The sequence below is a fragment of the Streptopelia decaocto genome (genome assembly GCF_964273445.1).
Source record: "Streptopelia decaocto genome assembly, chromosome: 1".
Classification (NCBI taxonomy): Eukaryota; Metazoa; Chordata; class Aves; order Columbiformes; family Columbidae; genus Streptopelia; species Streptopelia decaocto.
In genome coordinates, this window is record NC_138663.1 from 169,037,945 (window position 1) to 169,055,781 (window position 17,837).

Genomic DNA, 17,837 nt, shown 5'->3' on the forward strand with positions numbered 1-17,837 from the left:
GATAGATTTTGTTCTATGCTATTTATATTCAGTACCCTTAAAAACTGGGAAGAATAAAATAATGTAAATGGAGCTTCGTGGTTAGAATGCATTTAACTTTTTGCTGAGAACTATGGTGTTTTAGCTCTACTGTTGTAACTCTAAACATTGTAGTACTGGAAAAACTCTTGAGATTCTCCCCCTACATTTTACATTCTGTGCGGTGGAAGTAGTCTCTGTTATCCCTATCTAAAGGAGATTTCTGACGATTAATCAGTTTACTGTTACTCATAAGTGGTTATTATTGCCTTAGGATAAGAACTGAAACAAGAATGTCTTCTTCACACTCAGCTCCAGAGTGTTGCATTAGATGGTCTGTACCTGAGTGTTTGTCTGCTGGTCCATGTATGGTGCCAATAGGTTTTCCATCTTGTAATCTGTATCCTATCATATTTGGCCTTTAATTGAATTTTTTATAATATATATGAAGACTCAGACAAAAGGTGCACAGAGAGGGTTGGGTTTTTATTCTTGGTTTTCTCTTCTGCAGCAGTACTGTGATATACTAGGTCAGTGGGTTGAATCAAAATCCATTCCAGAGGCATTAAAAACCAATTTTCCAAATACACATATTCATAGTTTATGTAAGACCGCATTCACTTTTGGGAAAAACAAGTCAGAAATAACCATCCCAATCCTCCTTTCCCAAAAGCTGTGTGAAAAGAACATTAGTAGGCCTGAAAAATGAAGCAATCTGCCTCTGGGAAGAGGACTGTCTGCGCCAACTGTGATCAGACCCTGTAGTGGGCAACGACTGCAACACGCACTTCGTGTCTCCATTGTTTGTGGACGGGTGTTGCGGAGGGACGGGATGTCTCACCAGCGGGTTTTGGGCATATGTGCTGACAGCAGAGGAATGGTGAACCTCGGCAGCTTTAGGTCCCATGCCAGGCGCTGGCAGGACATTTTGATTTATTTGGCACAGACCCTGTTGTCTGGTCACTCTGAGCTTGACCTGTCTTCTCTCCTCTGCGCTGGGACATTCCTCCTTGCGTCCAGCCTTCCTGGCCCACCCCCCATGCAAGGAGGTGGGCACCATTTCCTTCCCACCCACATCTTCATCTCATAGTCCTCCCAGTTGCACATGAGGTGACACGAGGTGACCTAATGGCTTGCTTAGCATTTAAAATGCCTAATTTCCTTAATTCCCAGACTCACCTTGTGTGACCCCTTGGAGCCCTGGTCTCTTTGTGAATGGTGTCCCAGCCTTCCCAGCAAGGACTCGCTATCAGTTCCCTCTCTCAGACAGTGCCAGACACAATCTCTGCATTTTTTTCTCTGTAGGGCCTTTTTTCCAGCCACTGTTACTCTTCTCCTCCCCAATCTGTCTCTTTTTCCTTCTTTGAGGCCAGCTGATGTCCTCCTTGGTGCTGCCCGGTCCCAGGGGAAGGGTGGCAGTGGGAGCAGGAGGTGCTCAAGGGGGTTCGAGGTGAGATTGTTGCACTCTGTTTAACAAGCCTGGGGTAGAGCCACCCGTGCACAGAGGATGAGAGGTTTTGGCAATACAGATTCAAGCCATGTGCCCTCAATGCCAGCAAACAGTACAGGACATGTTTGTTTTACTAGAACAGACAGCCAGTTCTGGGATAGGTGTTCCTGGAAGTCTGTTCAAAGAACAGACACTGGAAAGTGCTCTTTTTAGTAAAAATTTACTTATACTTTTTCTCTCTGAAGTGAACTTTTTTTTTCCTCCCCCCAGAACTACTGAAAGGCTTAATTTGAGTCAGACATAAGTATAGTTAGTTCTACTAGATGTATTTATTTTAGTAAATTGTGTCAAAACTGCAATGCAATCTCAACTGAGAGACCAGAAGAACAAAATGGACTTAAAACTTCAGCTTGAAAGACAGTAAACAGAAGAAGGAGGTTCTTTTAGTAAAATTAATCCTTCTGGTGGAAATTAAGATGTAACAAGACATGTAGAGAGACATAGAAACTCAGTTGCAGTGTGTGGATAGCATCTTAGATGTAGTTTCAGGTGCAGTGTCTTCACCACCACCATCACTCCTGATACATTTATGGAAGAGCTGGAGGATTGATGACACCTCATGTGTAACATTACAGTAGTTCGTGAGTACGTTCTTCATACCACAGAGGACATGTGAGCAAGATTGAGTAATAAGGAATAATTAAAAATAATTAACTGCCTGATCTTTTATGCCTTTTATGTGTAAACTGTTCTTATGGGGTTCAGAAAGTCCTCTTGCAGTGTCTGGCACTGGTTGCCCAAGAAGGAATGACTTGGAAGTGCATGACCAGTTTGTGAGCGCTGAGCTCCAAGTCTGGTGGGGACATGGCTGAACTTTGCCTGGAGTTGGGCAACAGCTTCCAGATAGTCGAAGTGTATAAATGAAACCTTCATCCATTATTTGTCATAGTCCTTTTTTTTGCTGATACATTTATGGTTATTCTGTGATGATGTAGGAAATATTTAGCAAATCTTTGCATCAGAATTTTGACTTGTAGATCTTCACCAAATTGTCGGCTGCGTGTTCTTCTTCAGGCATTCATTGTTTTTCAGTGCAAGTTGGTTTGTGTGGAAATAGGTAGTTGCGGAAAGTTGCTGATGTATTCTGCCTCAGGCTAAGTGGCTAGTCTAGACTGACAAAACCAAATTCATTTAAAAAATCCCGATGTATGTCTAGTACAATCTTTCTTATTATTTTCTAATGCAAACATTAGACTCACATTTGCTAACTCAAGTTTTTGGATAAACTAAATGGAAAGAATCTGATTTAAAATTGGACTAGAGAAAACAAAGAACTAAGTGAAATAAAAAAGGGAAACATGAGGGAAAAAATTATGAGGAGAGCCATTAGGTGGATGTGTGAAATCCTTGTTGTCTAGGATTTTATAAACTAACTTTTTTTAAAATCCCCCAAATTTTTCTGAATTAGGTGCAATAAGGTATTTCCTCATGGTATTTAACCTTCTCTTTAACAATTATTTACTGATCTGCCACTTGTTTAGAAATTATTCTCAAATCTAAAATAGATTAATACAAGGAATACAAATATACTACCAGTACTCTATATGTTTAAGCAAGTAATATTGCAAGCAATGTCTCAGAATGCTGTTGTTCCACACCTTTGAGTTGTGTGATAGCACTGGGTATAAATTAGTTTATTTCAACAGGTTTTTCCTTTGCTAGAGCACTCTAGCAACACTGCTCAAAAATAAATAATACATCTATTCTGAATGACTAGTTTTCCAAATGTGTTAACAATTTAGGGATGAAGGGGGTAGGTTTTGTTACTTTTCAAAAAAATCACGGCAGGCCTACATAGAGTTTGAGATGCTGAGTGTTTGGCCTCATGTTCAAGAAATGTATTATTTTTGCATTTAATGTAGCAGATAGTACAGGGGTTGATTAGTTTATTGGGCTGTAGAAGTCTGTAATCACTTATTCTTCTGTGCCACTCGAGAATCTCATTGGTAAACCTGTCATTTATGGGACAGGAGAATTAAATGCCAAATAACCTTAATGCTTACTCTGTCTTTGCAAATGTATTATTTAAAAACAAGTCATTTCACACTAGATTTATTTGCATTCATTGTTAAACATGTTTAAAAAGTAATGCTGTTTGCATAGGGATCTGCTTTCATTTTGAACCTCATATCCCTGGTGCCAGTTTGAGCTGTTGCTAAAGGTTGTAGCACAGCGTGGTACTTTGTTGTTGAAGTACTTGTGGAATAACACTGTAGTGTGACTGTTCAGGAGAAGGTAAAAGATAATTTTTACAGCCTCGGAGCTTGAATTTTACTTTTTTATGTATGAAGGTTTAGTTTGAATTTGACCTCCCCAGCTCTTAGTTACTTCTGTTTTATTTTGAGGCATCTTCTGTAAGTTCTGCACGTTGAGAAATATTCTGCTAACAAAGGCCACCTGTGCCTCATAACACGTGCTCAGTTTCTTTTGCCTCTTCAAACTCACAAAGAGAATAGAAATTTTATTTTTAGGCCTTGAGGGTTGGAAACATCCGCTTTGAAATCAAACATCCAAGTGTTATGCAGAGATAATGATACATTAAGTGAATCATGAATACTTTAAAGTGGGTATCTCTCAATCTCTCCTGTTGAATGGTTTCCAATTTGTTTAAATGCCTTTTCAATAAACCTCCTTTGTTTTAATAATTCCTGGACTCTACCCTCTGTCTTGCTCAGTGCCAACTGGTGCTTTTTAGAAAAGCTTCAGTGGGACTTGTTTTAAGAGAGCCTTACTCAACCTTACATTGGAGCGCTGCCTCTTGAGGATCTCTCTTCTTCCTTGAAACACAAGTTTAACTCTGACTCTGGAAAACTGATAGTAAGCCACTTTTTAATTTACACTTCAAGGAAAAAAAAAGCAGAAAGATCCAGCTGTCTCACATTTTGTTCTCTTCTTCAGCGTGACCTCCTGCATTTGTCCAGTGAGCCTAAGCTGAGCAGTTCTGCCAGGCTGGGAAAACCTGCAGCAGCAGCCTGCAGCAAAAAGGCACAAATGCCTGTTTACTTGGTGCTTTTGTGTTTGAAAGCAAATTTTTAAGTATTTTGCTCAGGTTTAGCGTTCAGCTTTCTGCATTTTTACCCTTCTGGTTTTATGCTCCCATCATGAACAGATTAATAATGACAGCCGCATCTCAAAGTGAGTATAGTTGAGTCTTGGATGTGTCTTCAGGAGGATAGCAGCATGTTTGAAGTAGAAGTTGTTTAGTTCACTTTTTTGCAGCTTGTATTACTTCTCGCTTTTCATAGAATATTTTGTTGCTTTGGTTGAAGTGGAGATTTTCAGGAGGAAGCAGGTGAATGTTGTGCATGTAATTTCTCATGATCAGGTGTATTCAAAAACATCTCTATCTGTAATATTAAAGTAATTTCACTCCTAGATTAGCAAGGTAAGCTAAAAAAAGTCTCTGAGTAAAGGGCTGGGTACTTGGACCAGGGCACTTTTAAGTCCCGAAGCTGCCACCTGCCCACGCTACCCATGTGCCAACCTTTCATATTCTGCAAGTGCCTGGTCAGGGAGTGACAGGACAAAACCCATACAGGCAGATGTGCTTCATGGCGGGCACCTGCAGAATTGCAGTTTTGAGAAGGTGAGCTTTCAACCCTTATCTACAGAACAGATTAGGAAAGTACGCTGCTTTAATTACAAAAGCCAAATTGTATACCAAAGATAAATGCACCTGGGGTGTTGCTGGGGTGTATCAGAAGGGGGCTGGTTAGTAGGTAGAGAGACGTCCTCCTTCCCCTCTATTCCGCCCTGGTGAGACCCCATCTAGAATATTGTGTCCAGTTCTGGGCCCCTCAGTTCAAGAAGGACAGGGAACTGCTGGAGAGGGTCCAGCGTAGGGCAACAAAGATGATTAAGGGAGTGGAGCATCTCCCTTATGAAGAAAGGCTGAGGGAGCTGGGTCTCTTTATCTTGGAGAAGAGGAGACTGAGGGGTGACCTTATTAATGCTTATAAATATATAAAGGGTGAGTGCCACGAGGATGGAGCCAGGCTCTTCTCGGTGGCAACCAATGATAGGACAAGGGGTAATGGAGTCAAGCTGGAACACAAGAGGTTCCACTTAAATTTGAGAAGAAACTTCTTCTCAGTGAGGGTAACAGAACACTGGAACAGGCTGCCCAGGGAGGTTGTGGAGTCTCCTTCCCTGGAGACATTCAAAACCCGCCTGGACATGTTCCTGTGTAACCTCATCTAGGTGTTCCTGCTCTGGCAGGGGGATTGGACTAGCTGATCTTTTGAGGTCCCTTCCAATCCCTAACATTCTGTGATACTGTGATACACCGTATCCTAAACCAGATCCACCTGCACGCCTGTCTGATGGCATTAGTGTTGTGAGCACGTACGTGTATTACGCAGAAGCAAAATTCTGCTAGAGGAAGTCCTTTTTGTCATTTCAAACCTAGCATGTGTTTCTTTTACTGTGAAGTGTTAGAAAATCTGTAACCTGCAGAATATTCTTGGTTATTTAGATTCCACCCTCCAAGAGTGATGATCAGAGCTGAAAGATGCTGCAGCTGGGCCCAGTTCTGCCTTACCTGCCCAGAAGAGTGATGCCTGCACCACCGAGCCCTCAATGTTTTGGTGTGGCAGTGCCAATGGCATGTTTAAAGTTGTGGGTAGCTTGTCAAAAGGAATATGATTTTTCTCATCTCACTCTCCTTTAACTCTGACAAAACAAAATCATCCTGCCTGAAATTTCTCCTGCTAGAGCAGAATGAGGTGGGCCAGCACGATGACAACCAAGAAGGGGGTTTGTGTGTTTTGACTGGAGAGTTAAAAGTTTAGCAATTTATTTTTTAACTTCCTGTCCTCAAAGCCAGCTTATTTTATAAGTGCTAAATTTAGGCTGTTCGGTTTCCGTCATCAAGGACAGCTCTTTTGGTATGCTTTCTTACAAATTGTTTGACCTTGGGAGAATGCTGCCAGAAAGGAAGAACACTTTAAAAGCTGGCAACTGATTGTTGGAGGTTTGTAAACTGTTGTACAGGAGCAACAATACTCCACAAAGGCATAAAGACTCATTGAAGCTTAGTACCCTGTGAAGTTGATGAACCTCAAGGCATCAGGATGAGTTGCTGAAAACAAAATTATCTTTCCTTTTTCACTGTTTTTTACCTAAGCTGTATGGAAACTATGAGCTCTTCACAGCTTGGTTATAGATGGGAGACAATGCTGGTTCACAGAGAAGATTGTCGTAAGTAGAATAAGAGAGTGGAAAGGGGCTATTGCAAAGTTTACCCCAAAGTAAGTGAAGAGGTGGTGGACCTCAGGAGGGTGGAAGGAAGATGAAGTAGAACTGTGTAGGAGAGGACGGCCATCTGGCAGATAACACATCATCAGCTGTAACGTTGCCATGCTCAGGGTCTTATGGCTGGCTGTTTGTTTTTCCACAATGGCTGGGGAAACGGGCAGTAAGGAATGCTTTTTTACACAGCCAAAAAAAGCTTTGTGAATAGGGAAATCACGTGTTACGTTCCTGGAGGCGTTTATTAATGGCAAGCTAATGAAACAGAGCACTGCAGAGAATCCTGGTGTACAGCTTTAAAGGACAGGCACAAAAAACGCAAGCCAAGAACACTGACTAGTTGAGGCTGCAGCTTTATTTAAAAGCCTTTTCTAGCAGGGAACCATCCCAACCTCCCTTCCAGTTGTCTCAGCCTGGATTTGAGCGGACGGTGAACGGCACAGGGGCGTGACGGCGGTGTTGCAGGGAGAGGCGTTGCTGAGGTTCATCTCCGAGTCCCAGCTGGAGACAGGGCTGGAGCTGCGGGCAGGAGCAGTGAGATGCGGGAAGCCACGTGGAGCTGTACCCCTCATGTTGTGTTTCCATGGCCTGGGCTGGTGTCCAAGGCAGCCCGCTGGGTTCCAGGGACCTCAGGCTGCTGAACCCTTTCTAACCCACCAAGTGCTCTGGAAGCTGCCAAACCCCCAACAACAGTGTTTAGACCCCAAATGAAGTTTGCAAAACCAGCACAAGGTACTTGAGGAAAACCTGTTTCAGATGCCCAAACTAGCAACCGGCAGAGCCCCCAGCACCACAAGAAGCCAAGCTCACTAGATGAGGATGGATGGGCAGGAATAGAGAGACAGAAGAGAAAAAAAAAACCCACACAGCCGTTTGTTTTTCATCCAGTTGACTTTATGAGCTGGCAGAATGGCTGAAGGTACACTTCTGAATATCCTAAGCATAGTGTTGCAATGAACTCAATTAGAAAAGATGTGGTTCTGTTAAAGAAAACTAACGACAATGCCCATTGTCTAGGGAAATAAACAGTTAATTCTCAGTTAATAATGTTCTGAGGAGATGCTAAGAAATTGCATGCTGAGAATTCAGCCATCCCTTTTGGCTTCATTCCTACTCTTTGTCATGGAGTTCCTAATTCTGGAATTATCGTCATTGGGAAAAGTTTGCTTATACCATCTTTTTTAAAAAAAATAATGATAATTTAATGTTCAAAGTTTTTATTCAAATGCAGTTCAAATAGAGCTTGGACAGCTTAGATAAAATCTGAGATCTTGGAGAAACATCTATACCACTCGTAGATAACTGTAGGGGAGTGTGAGTTGTTGGGGTAGATACATTTGTTCACCACCACCAGAACAAAATGTAATGCTTATTTCCAACTTTTATTTTAAGTACAGGATGTACAAACCTGTTTTGATAAGAATCCTACTGCCTTTGTAATGTCGATTGATATCGGTCACAGCCTGAATTTACCAAAGAAAAGGCATTCTTAGTCTTAGAATTTTGGCAGGGAAGGGAGGTCATCAAAGGACACACCAGTTCTCATCCTGTTTGGAGAAATTAATGAAGGGATTGTAAAGGTTTCAAGTACAGTTTCCTTACTAAAGACTGAAATAGTAATATCAACTGTATTATCATAGTACATCAAGCAGCTCTGGACAAGAAGGTACGTACTGAAAGGTATGTGCAATGTAGGGAATGTGCATCACAAAAGTAAATGCAGAAGATCTGTTAAAAGAGAAAGTGATTTGTATGGTAGACTACAGTTATATGATAGGTTATTCCTTTTTTTTCCCCCAAAAAAATTGGCGTAATTACTGTAGTAAAACAGAGGCCTCTTTTTAGCACAGTCTAGAAAAATCTCAAAGTCTGTAGTATAAATGACCTATACACTTTGTCTCAAAGACGATTGCCTCCACAGTAAAAGTACTTTGTGTAGCATCAGAAACATCAGTGTTTGGGGTCCTTCCTTACTCTTCCTGTGAACGACCTGATGCTGCTTCTTGCAAGGGCAGGTGGGACTTTGGGGCAGACTGCACTCAGTTTGGTGATGAACTGCTTCCAAGGTCCATGTGGATCCCTTGTGTCCAGTCTGAGAATCACGCATTTAAGGTAGAGGATGATACCTTTGGCCATATGAAGATTTGGGTGTACCCTGTGCAGGGTGTTCCTTGCCGCCTTGCCTTCACTCTACCACCGGTCTGCTTACTTAAGCAGAACAAGTCTGTTTGCCCATTGCATATATGACTTGTCTAGATTCTACAGATGAGCTACTTGTGCCACATATGTTTATGGTTTTGTCTTTATCATGGCACATATGGTATGCCTAATGAAGAATTTGTTACTGGCAATAGCCAGGATAAGGTGTTTCAGAGGAAGGAAGGTATCAGGAATCAGCACTGGGCAATTACAGGTGGTTTCTCCTCCTTAAAGAAGAAATTTCATAACCCTGTCACTTGTAGCTGGTTATATGCTTTGAAAAGTGGCCTGTTATTCACTCCATGTTCTTTTTTAGCAGGAGAACTTTGCATTGTTTTTATTAAGAGATTTTTTGCCTTTTGTTATTTGTATTACAGCAGAACAGCAGGGTCGAGGGGCCGGATGAATTGGAGTCTCTTTGTTTTAAGTTGATTTGTGTGTGAATAGAGGAAGAGACTCACTGTTCCAGAGATCTTCTCGCTTTCAAATGGAGGGAAATGTCAGATCCAAGAACCAGGCTAAATCAGCTGAATAGATGGGGTCTACACCAAGGCGGGGATAATATCCACTTTGGCTGTTATTATTACAATTTTTAATATTAGTGTTTCTATTTTCCTTTTGCAATAGAACTCCATTCTGTGATGAGATTTGGCTCTGACTCAAAAACAGGAGAGTTCTCCATGAAAATATTTAACATAGTTGATTATAAGAATCCCAAAATGCATTCATAGCTTGTTTGTTAACTCATTTGGAGTAGACAAACTAAAGTATTTGTGGCTTAAATATTTCTGACTAAATATTTTTAGATACTTAGTCAATACTATAATCTAGAGATCAACAGAATGCATTTAGAGCTGCTTAGGTGCCATAAAAAGATTGCTTATTAGGTCTGTGTATGGAATAATAGCTTTGGGTCAAGTGAGGTTTGAAGTAGCTTGGCAAATGCTTTTTTATCAAGGTTGGTTTTCCATAGTACAGCACATAAGGGTGTGTATGTGCCGGTAGAGAAGCTCTGTTGCGGTGTGGAGCCATGGAGGTGCTTAGCTGAGGAGCTGAGAGATGTGCTTTGTCTTACTGCCAGGTTATCGATGGGCATTTCCTTCCTTGCTCTGCCTATTGAAAATTACTTGAAAAAACATTTTTAAAGAGTGGTTATTAATGAGGCGCTGTCAAAAAGGAAAGATGTATCAAATGAGCTTCTCCAGGGATCTATCTTTTGCCTAGCATTATTCAAAAATTCTATTAACCTCTTTGATGATGGAAATATTAAAATTAAAACAGCAGATGGCACCAGTCTAGAAAAAATTTAGACCAACCCGCTTTGAAAGAGTTGGTCTAAAGCATAAAATCATTTTGTGATGTCAGGAAAATTGTTCTTAATTAATATGGGAAAAAAATATAATAACAATGGGAAAGGGTATCTAATGTGCTAATTCAGAATAATGAGTCGCTGTAGCAATTGCTGCCTGTAACAGGACAACTGTACAAATGTGGGGCTCTGCACTGACCCATAAGTTCATTATCAGTAACCACACAAGAACACACAAAGTCATACACTGAACTGAAGGACTGTTTAGCTTCAGGCATTGCTTTCTGAAAAGTGGTGTGGACGAAACTGCAAAGATCTCTGCAAAGAGCGAACAAGAGTGCTAGGGCTTCTTTTAAAGGTGACGTATGACAGAAAGGAGCAGCAAGGTCTGCCTGGTCTAGAAAAGTGTAGACAAGGAGGGAGAAATTAGTCTTCAAGCCTGCAGAAAGCTACTTGAAAATTGGTGGGGACCAGTTTTTCTTCAAGTCCTTTGGTGATCACACAAGAGAGTAATGCTGTAGCTTTAGGTTAGATGTTAGGAAGAAATGTCCTCCGACTATAAACAGTGGGTAATTCTGGACATCTTAAAATTGTTGCCGCTGAAGACTTTGAACAGTGCAAAGAAACCGGGTGATTTTGTACAGCTAATCCTGCCATCTTCAAAGAAATTGAAGTAGAACTATTTTTTTTAATGGTTTCTTCAAACTGAACATATCAGAGCTTTCTAGCTCTAGCTCTAGCATGATTTGTCATTTTAGAAACAGGATCAAATCCTGTGGCTTTCAAGACCAAGCTGTGTGATGTGTGTTTTGGCAGCTGGGTGTGCAGGTCATCTTTAGCCACTCATGTAACTGTGTCCCTTTGTCCTTCCTCAACAGTCTCCAAACGTCCACAACTACCCAGATATGGAAGCTGTACCCTTGTTACTAAACAACATGAAGGCAGACCCCGTGGAAGACTCATTATCTGCAGACCATTTCCAAACACAGACTGAACCAGTGGACTTGTCAATAAACAAAGCCAGGTCATCCCCTACAGCAGCTTCATCTTCACCGGTTTCCATGACAGCATCAGCCTCCTCCCCTTCTTCTACGTCTACTTCTTCTTCTTCTAGTCGACCAGCTTCATCACCCACAGTAATAACATCGGTATCCTCAGCAGCATCTGTACCGTCAGTATTAACTCCAGGTCCTCTTGTGGCCTCTGCATCTGGTGTTGGAGGCCAGCAGTTTTTGCACATTATCCATCCAGTACCACCTTCAAGCCCCATGAACTTACAGTCCAACAAAATGAGTCACGTGCACCGTATCCCCGTGGTGGTACAGTCGGTACCTGTTGTCTACACAGCTGTGAGATCGCCTGGGAATATGAACAACACTATAGTAGTACCACTCCTGGAGGATGGGAGGAGCCACGTCAAAGGTAAGGTGGAACCAGTTTTGTGCATTTTGAGGCATCTCTAAAACTGCTCTTGTATGAGGAAAAATGTAACAAAGTTATAAAACCCTTAGCTTACAAACTTAGAGGGTAATTTGCTGAAAAGACACATAATTTATACTGTCTGGAGGAACTTTTAAAAGTCTTATCCCAGGTGCTTTTTAAAATAAATAAATATTTTTAAAATTACTGAGGTCAGCAGTGGTGGTAGATGCTCAGGCAACTCGTGGCCAGTTTTGTCCTGAGAGGAGTAAATCGTCCCAGAAGCTGAAGAAAAAGGACAAAGGAATAATGACAATACATAAAACTTCATAGATGAACATGGAAGACTCAGCAGGTGATACAGATTTGGCAAGAGAAGGAATGTCAGAGGGATTGTTTCCATTTGAAGAGAAAACAATCACTGGGCTGTAGGAACGTGAGAAGGAAAGGGTTTTGGACCAAAGAGTGGTAGCAAAAGCAGGAAAGGTTTTATTAAGCTCATGGGAGTGCCAGTGCAGTACTTTGAATTAGGTTTCTTCTTCCAGATTAAACAGCAGAAGTGAAGGAAGCCACACAGAGTGTGTATGTTGGGAATGAGTTTTGCAGGCACAAGACCCAAGAGGCACACAGAGGTGTGAAGGGAGGAAGAAAGCACGTGCCAGAAAGACAGACTCTTGGAGAGGTGTCCAACGAATACAGAAAGGGGAGCTGCAGAGAAGGGAAAAATGAGAACATAACAGTTACTGAGGGAGCAAAAAACTTGTTAGAGATGGTGACATGATGGGTGGAGGAAGAAAAGAGAAAACAGATGTGCCCAGATGCTTGGAAAAGTATAGCTTTACAGGGAAGGCATTAGTGACAGAGATGGGAACGTGAGGAAAGGAATGAGAGAGAGTCATTTCAAGGTTCATTGTGTGTGAGTGAATAAAATATGGCTAACTCTCCTCTGAAATTAGGTATTGCTTTAGGTGGGAAGGGAGAGTACTGACAGATAACCATACTTTAGGACTTGTGAGACTACAGGACATTTTGAAACACATCTTATAACATCTCTTGTGTACCTAATTGTGTAATCAACAGGTTTCTACAATTAAAAGACCTTTTTTCTTCAACTCTCATGTCTGGTTTCGATACACTGATGACTGTATTCTACAGAACTACTGTGATGGGTCATTCCAATGTTTAGCAGCATCCTGTTGTCCATAAATCTTTGGTTCTCCTCCTGTTCCTCAGTACCCAAGTGTGGACCGTGCCCTCTCAACAGGCTTTGACGTACAAAATGAGCTCACGGCTCATCTGGGTTTTGATTTAAGCCTCAGAATGACTGTTTAAGAAGTTTTATCGCACTTTGTACAGTGACTTAATTTTAGGACTTTGTGCCATTATGTCAACTAACGATGAATGAAAGCAGAACTTTTCACCATGTTGTCTGGGGAAAAAAAGAAAAAGGAAAGTTTTCATCTGTATTTTGATTTTGGCGCTTTGAGCTGCACCTGACCTTGAGCTCATCCAGAATTTTTCCCATTTGTTTTCTTTTCAGAGGTGCTAGTTGGCTCTGGTCGTGGCCTCCTCTATAGGAAGCACCTCTTGATCTTGTAAAACTGGAACTTTGCTACCCCAGTTTCGTCAACAAAATTCCAGAATTTAATGTTCTATTGGGGTTTCAGCCCATGAGCTTGGGGCCTCCTGAGCTGCCTTGACAATATTGCCTTTGTTTTATTATTGGCAGAGATCATTAACCAGCCCTGCAGCACCTATTAATGTACAGCTAAAGAAAAAGAAGGGATTAAGCATTCTTTTTTTTTTTTTTCACGTCAGTTGGACCCATTTTGCTATCACTAATTCTTTTGTTACAAATGTTCAGGTTAATTTGAATAAATACAGTGAAAGAAGAATGGGCAACAATCCACACTCGGTAGTCATCTTTTGTCAGCTTTTGCTGGAGCGCGGTTTTCTTTCTTTAGTGTAAAACAATATAAATAATAAAATGCAATGATGTTGCATAAATTAGCTTCAGTGCTGAACACAATAAATAACTGTACACAGATGCTAACAGGTCACTGCTGTCAGACTGAATTGGTTGCAGATCCTCTACCAGCTGAAGGAGAAATGCAGGTTCGGAATCATCTGGAGTCACAACTTTAAGCTTTTACATGAATGTTGATCATGTTCAGAAACAAAAAAATACACAGGCTGAAACAAAGTCGATTCACAGATAACATCAACAGTATTTGTCCCATAATCTCTGTATTCCTTTCTGATTTTTGGCTAAATCAGAGACCATGTTGGTGATTCAGGGATGTGCTTGGGAAGCACTTAAAGTGATATTTTACATTAGCTTGTATCTAAGTCCTATTCACTCAGAAGAGACTTAGGCACTGTCCTGAAACAGAGATACTTTAAATGCTAAAATTACATCAGACTTAAGTTCAGACCTCTCCTGTTTTTCTAGGTACAGGTACTTAGGGGAAAAATCCAAGAAAGAGGATATAGAGAAACATTTTTACTTTTTATTTGCAGTTTTGCTTTCCTCATGCTGAATTTTTCTCTTCTTTCCAGGTTTGACTAGAACCATTCCATTTTTAGTTTTTTTGCAAAACCTTCAAAGGCCACCACCATCCCTCTAATGCTGCCTCTAGGCATTTTGCTCAGGTGGCTTTCTGCTTCCCAGGATCCGTAGAGTCCACTTTCCTTTCCTTCTTCTCAGATAAAACTCTCCTCCTGGCAGCTTTTTTTCTTGGCAGCGCAAGCCAATACTCCTTTCTTCATGTTCTGTTTGAATTCTGTCTTCCCTCCAGCACAAGAAATCACTACCTCCTCCTCTGTTTCCCCTTATTTTTCTGTTTTTCCATTTTTTCTAGTTCTTCCCATCTTGCTGGCTGTTCCTTGAGTTCCCATGGCTCTGCTTCATCTCTTCCTCCTTATCTGTTAATATTTCCAACCCGTACTGTCATCTTGTTCTCTGTGGCGTCATTCATCCTGGTGTTGCCCATCGCATCTTCCTTTAGGAGAGTTGCAGATCTCCTTTTCTGCCTCCCAATATGCTCATTTCTACTCTCTGTCCTGCCCTCTGTCTCCTATTTTTTTACTTGCAAGGTGCCCCCGTTAAATCAAACCCTTTGTGCAGCATTGAAAACTAGATGGATTTGCAGAGAGTTAATCTTTGTATATTTGAGCTGCCGGCAGCATCCCATCAGGTCCTATACCGCGTGCTGCACCGCAACGGGGGCAATGGGAGCCAGGGATATCATGGTACAGAAGCACCATTCTGTCAGATTGATGCTTTTTGCAGGATAAAAATCTTTCAGTTTACCTAATGTAAATCAAAATCACAATTGAAGCATTTTAAGGGATTTATTAACAACACATAATTAGAAGGTAATCAGTGGGAGGGTATGTTCAGTACTGGTGATACAAGACTAGCCATTTCACAGGATCACAGAGTGGCTGTGGTTGGAAGGGACCCCTGGAGATCATCTAGTCCAACCCACCTGCTAAAGCAGGGTCACCCAGAGCAGATCGCACAGGAATGTGTCCAGGCAGGTTTTGAATGTTTCCAGAAAAGGAGACTCCACAGCCTCTCTGGAGCCTGTTCCAGTGCTCTGGCACCCTCAAAGTAGTTTCTCCTCATGTTTAGATGGAACCTCCTGTTCTTCAGTCTGTGCCTGTTTCCCCTCACCCCATCGTTGGGCACCACTGAAAGGAGTCTGGTCCCATCCTCTCGACATCCGCCCTTGAGATATTTATAAAGATTAATGAGATCTCCTCTCGGCGTTCTCTTCTCCAGGCTGAACAAACCCAGCTCTCTCGGTCTCTCTTCATAAGAAAGATGCTCTAGGCCCGTGATCATCTCTGTAGCCCACCGCTGGACATCCAGCATTTATAAAAAGTTACCAAATCCCTGCAAATTTCTAACACTGTTCTGCAATCCCACAGCACTCCCATATGTGCACACACACACCCCCCATTACACACAGATTCCCCTGCTGACCATGGAGATTCTCCTCCTGACATCCCCCTGATGGACCTGCTGCGGAGGAGGCACCCCAGGGTGACCCCCAAGCAGGGGGGTCTCTGTGTGCTTCACCCACACCACCAGCCCAGCTGTGGAAGTTGCCTCCCACAACCTAATCTTCACGTTATTTCATATTCACAATGCATAGTAATGTGTGGGGGCACGGAGCGGGCAGGAGCCAGGCACAAGTCCCTGTGGGCACCGTGGGTCTGGGCTGGCCCCTCTGCCACCCTCTACAATGTGGCAAAGAGACAAAGCTCATGTCCTTCAGTGGTCACCACTGCTGGCTTGTTGTCCAAAGCCTTAAAAAGTGCTTGGAGATTTTCTGCTGCCTGGACTATGTTCTGACCACTAGACATTATTATGCATTGAAGTATAATATAGCATTATAATCCTATGAAAAACGCTTTCCTTGCCTTTTTCTCCTCCCTGTTCAGCAATGGTGAGGATTGCTAAAAGGTGTAATTAGAGGCACAGCAGGTAGCAGCACCTATAGATAAGGTTGCCTGATGATTTTCTTAAAACCCTGCCTTCAGTTGCTTAAAGTCTGTCTACGTGTTAACCATTTAGTGCAACGTTTTCCATGCCTCAAGTCTGCTTCAGGCTACTTCTTTTTTCTTTTTTTTTTTTTTTATTTCTTTTTGAGTAAAGTTTCAAGGAAAAAAATATATTCCACTCCTCCTGAGTGTGGAGAAAAAAAATGTAGCATTTTTCATGTTGAAAAATTTATTCCAGCTTTTTTTTTTGTGAAAACCTCTAGAACCGCTGTGGCTTTGTGCCATGGACCTCAAGTTTGGTTTGGACCATTGTCCTTTTTTTTTTGTCTTTATAAGTACTTGGGGAAACCAAGCCAGGTTTGCAGATCTGAGTAGAAGTATGAGTCCCCTGAAAGGGTAAAGCAAAAAAATATTGTGGCTGAGAAGAGGCAAAGAAGAGTTTGGAAGGGTCTGGGCAGTGGGGAGAGGGGCAGGATGGAAGGGAGGAAGGGGAAAGGAGAGGTGGTGAGATGGCTATGGAGTGTGAACATGTTCAAGAGGAAAAAATGGGAATGAGTTGGAAACAGAGGAAGGAGGAAGAAGCAAAAGAAGGGTAGAAAAGAGATCTAGGCAGGTAGGCAGGGTGAAGGGGAACAAGGAGAGGCTCAGACAGACAGGAGTGAAAGGGCCCAACAAGGAATCAACATGTTCCCCCACAAACTCTGGTCCTATTAGCCTGAGTCTTTCCACTGATTTGCTTTTAGAAAATATCCATGAATACTAATGGCAAAGCATGTCTCTCTAGCAGCAGGTTTTGCCAAAATATCCATAAAAATTGTTTTCTGTAGTTCAAAAGAGTTATTCCATTCATTGAAGATCCTTTTAGAAGCTCCCTCATGATGATGATGCACCAAGCACCAACTTTGATATTTACGTTTTTGGGGGGTTCTCACTCTTAGGGGTTTTAAAGTTTTCAGAAGATACAACCAGTTGCAAAATCCAGTGTTCAGAACGCTATGAATTTGGTAACTGAACTTCATCCACTTCCCTTGTACGTAAATATCCATAATGACACTGAGGTGGACTATTTTTATGTTACCACATCTGTGTATAGACCTAGATTGTGTCCTTTTCACAGTTTACACGTGCCATATTCCTCACCATGGATATATTAACAAGTAGCAAATGCAATACCTTCTGCTACGAATTTTTCTGTGATGTAAAGCAGGTAATACCAGTACATTACATTATCTATTCCCTTTTGTTTTTTTTGGGGTTTTTGTTGCTTTTTTTTTTTTTAAAGTACAGCCTGTTATTTCTGCCTTCCGTAAAGTTTATTCCACAAAAGTAAACACAATTTGTAGTACAAAGTTAGAAATTTAGAGAACCATTCCATATGTTTAAATGTCAGATTATATGGTCTGTTTGTATAAATCATGCTATGGAAGAGACTCTTAATTAAAACCAGTAGTGTTGCCTTTTTTATTTCATGTGAAGTGATTATCCTTTCTACATTTTAGTAGATGGTTATTTTGGATTTGAATTGCATTGAGGTGGAGAGTTCTTACTTCTAGCCCTCATTTTTTTTGTTGTTATACACAAAAATGTTTTTGCAGCTGTACATATTTCAACCTGTCCACC

At 41.6% G+C, this 17,837-nt stretch overlaps 1 protein-coding gene across 8 annotated transcripts in view; it reads left to right on the forward strand.

Annotated features, from left to right (window-relative positions):
- KLF12 (KLF transcription factor 12) overlaps positions 1-17,837 on the forward strand; it is a 255,559-nt gene that overhangs the window by 144,049 nt on the left and 93,673 nt on the right. For 7 of the 8 annotated variants that reach the window (XM_082063806.1, XM_082063805.1, XM_082063809.1 and 4 more), the window contains one exon: positions 11,165-11,708. In XM_082063806.1, the coding sequence (XP_081919932.1) occupies positions 11,165-11,708 (544 nt within the window). Of the gene's footprint in view, positions 1-8,414; positions 8,459-11,164; positions 11,709-17,837 lie in introns of those variants that run through there. The other variant, XM_082063811.1, reaches the window with a different exon arrangement.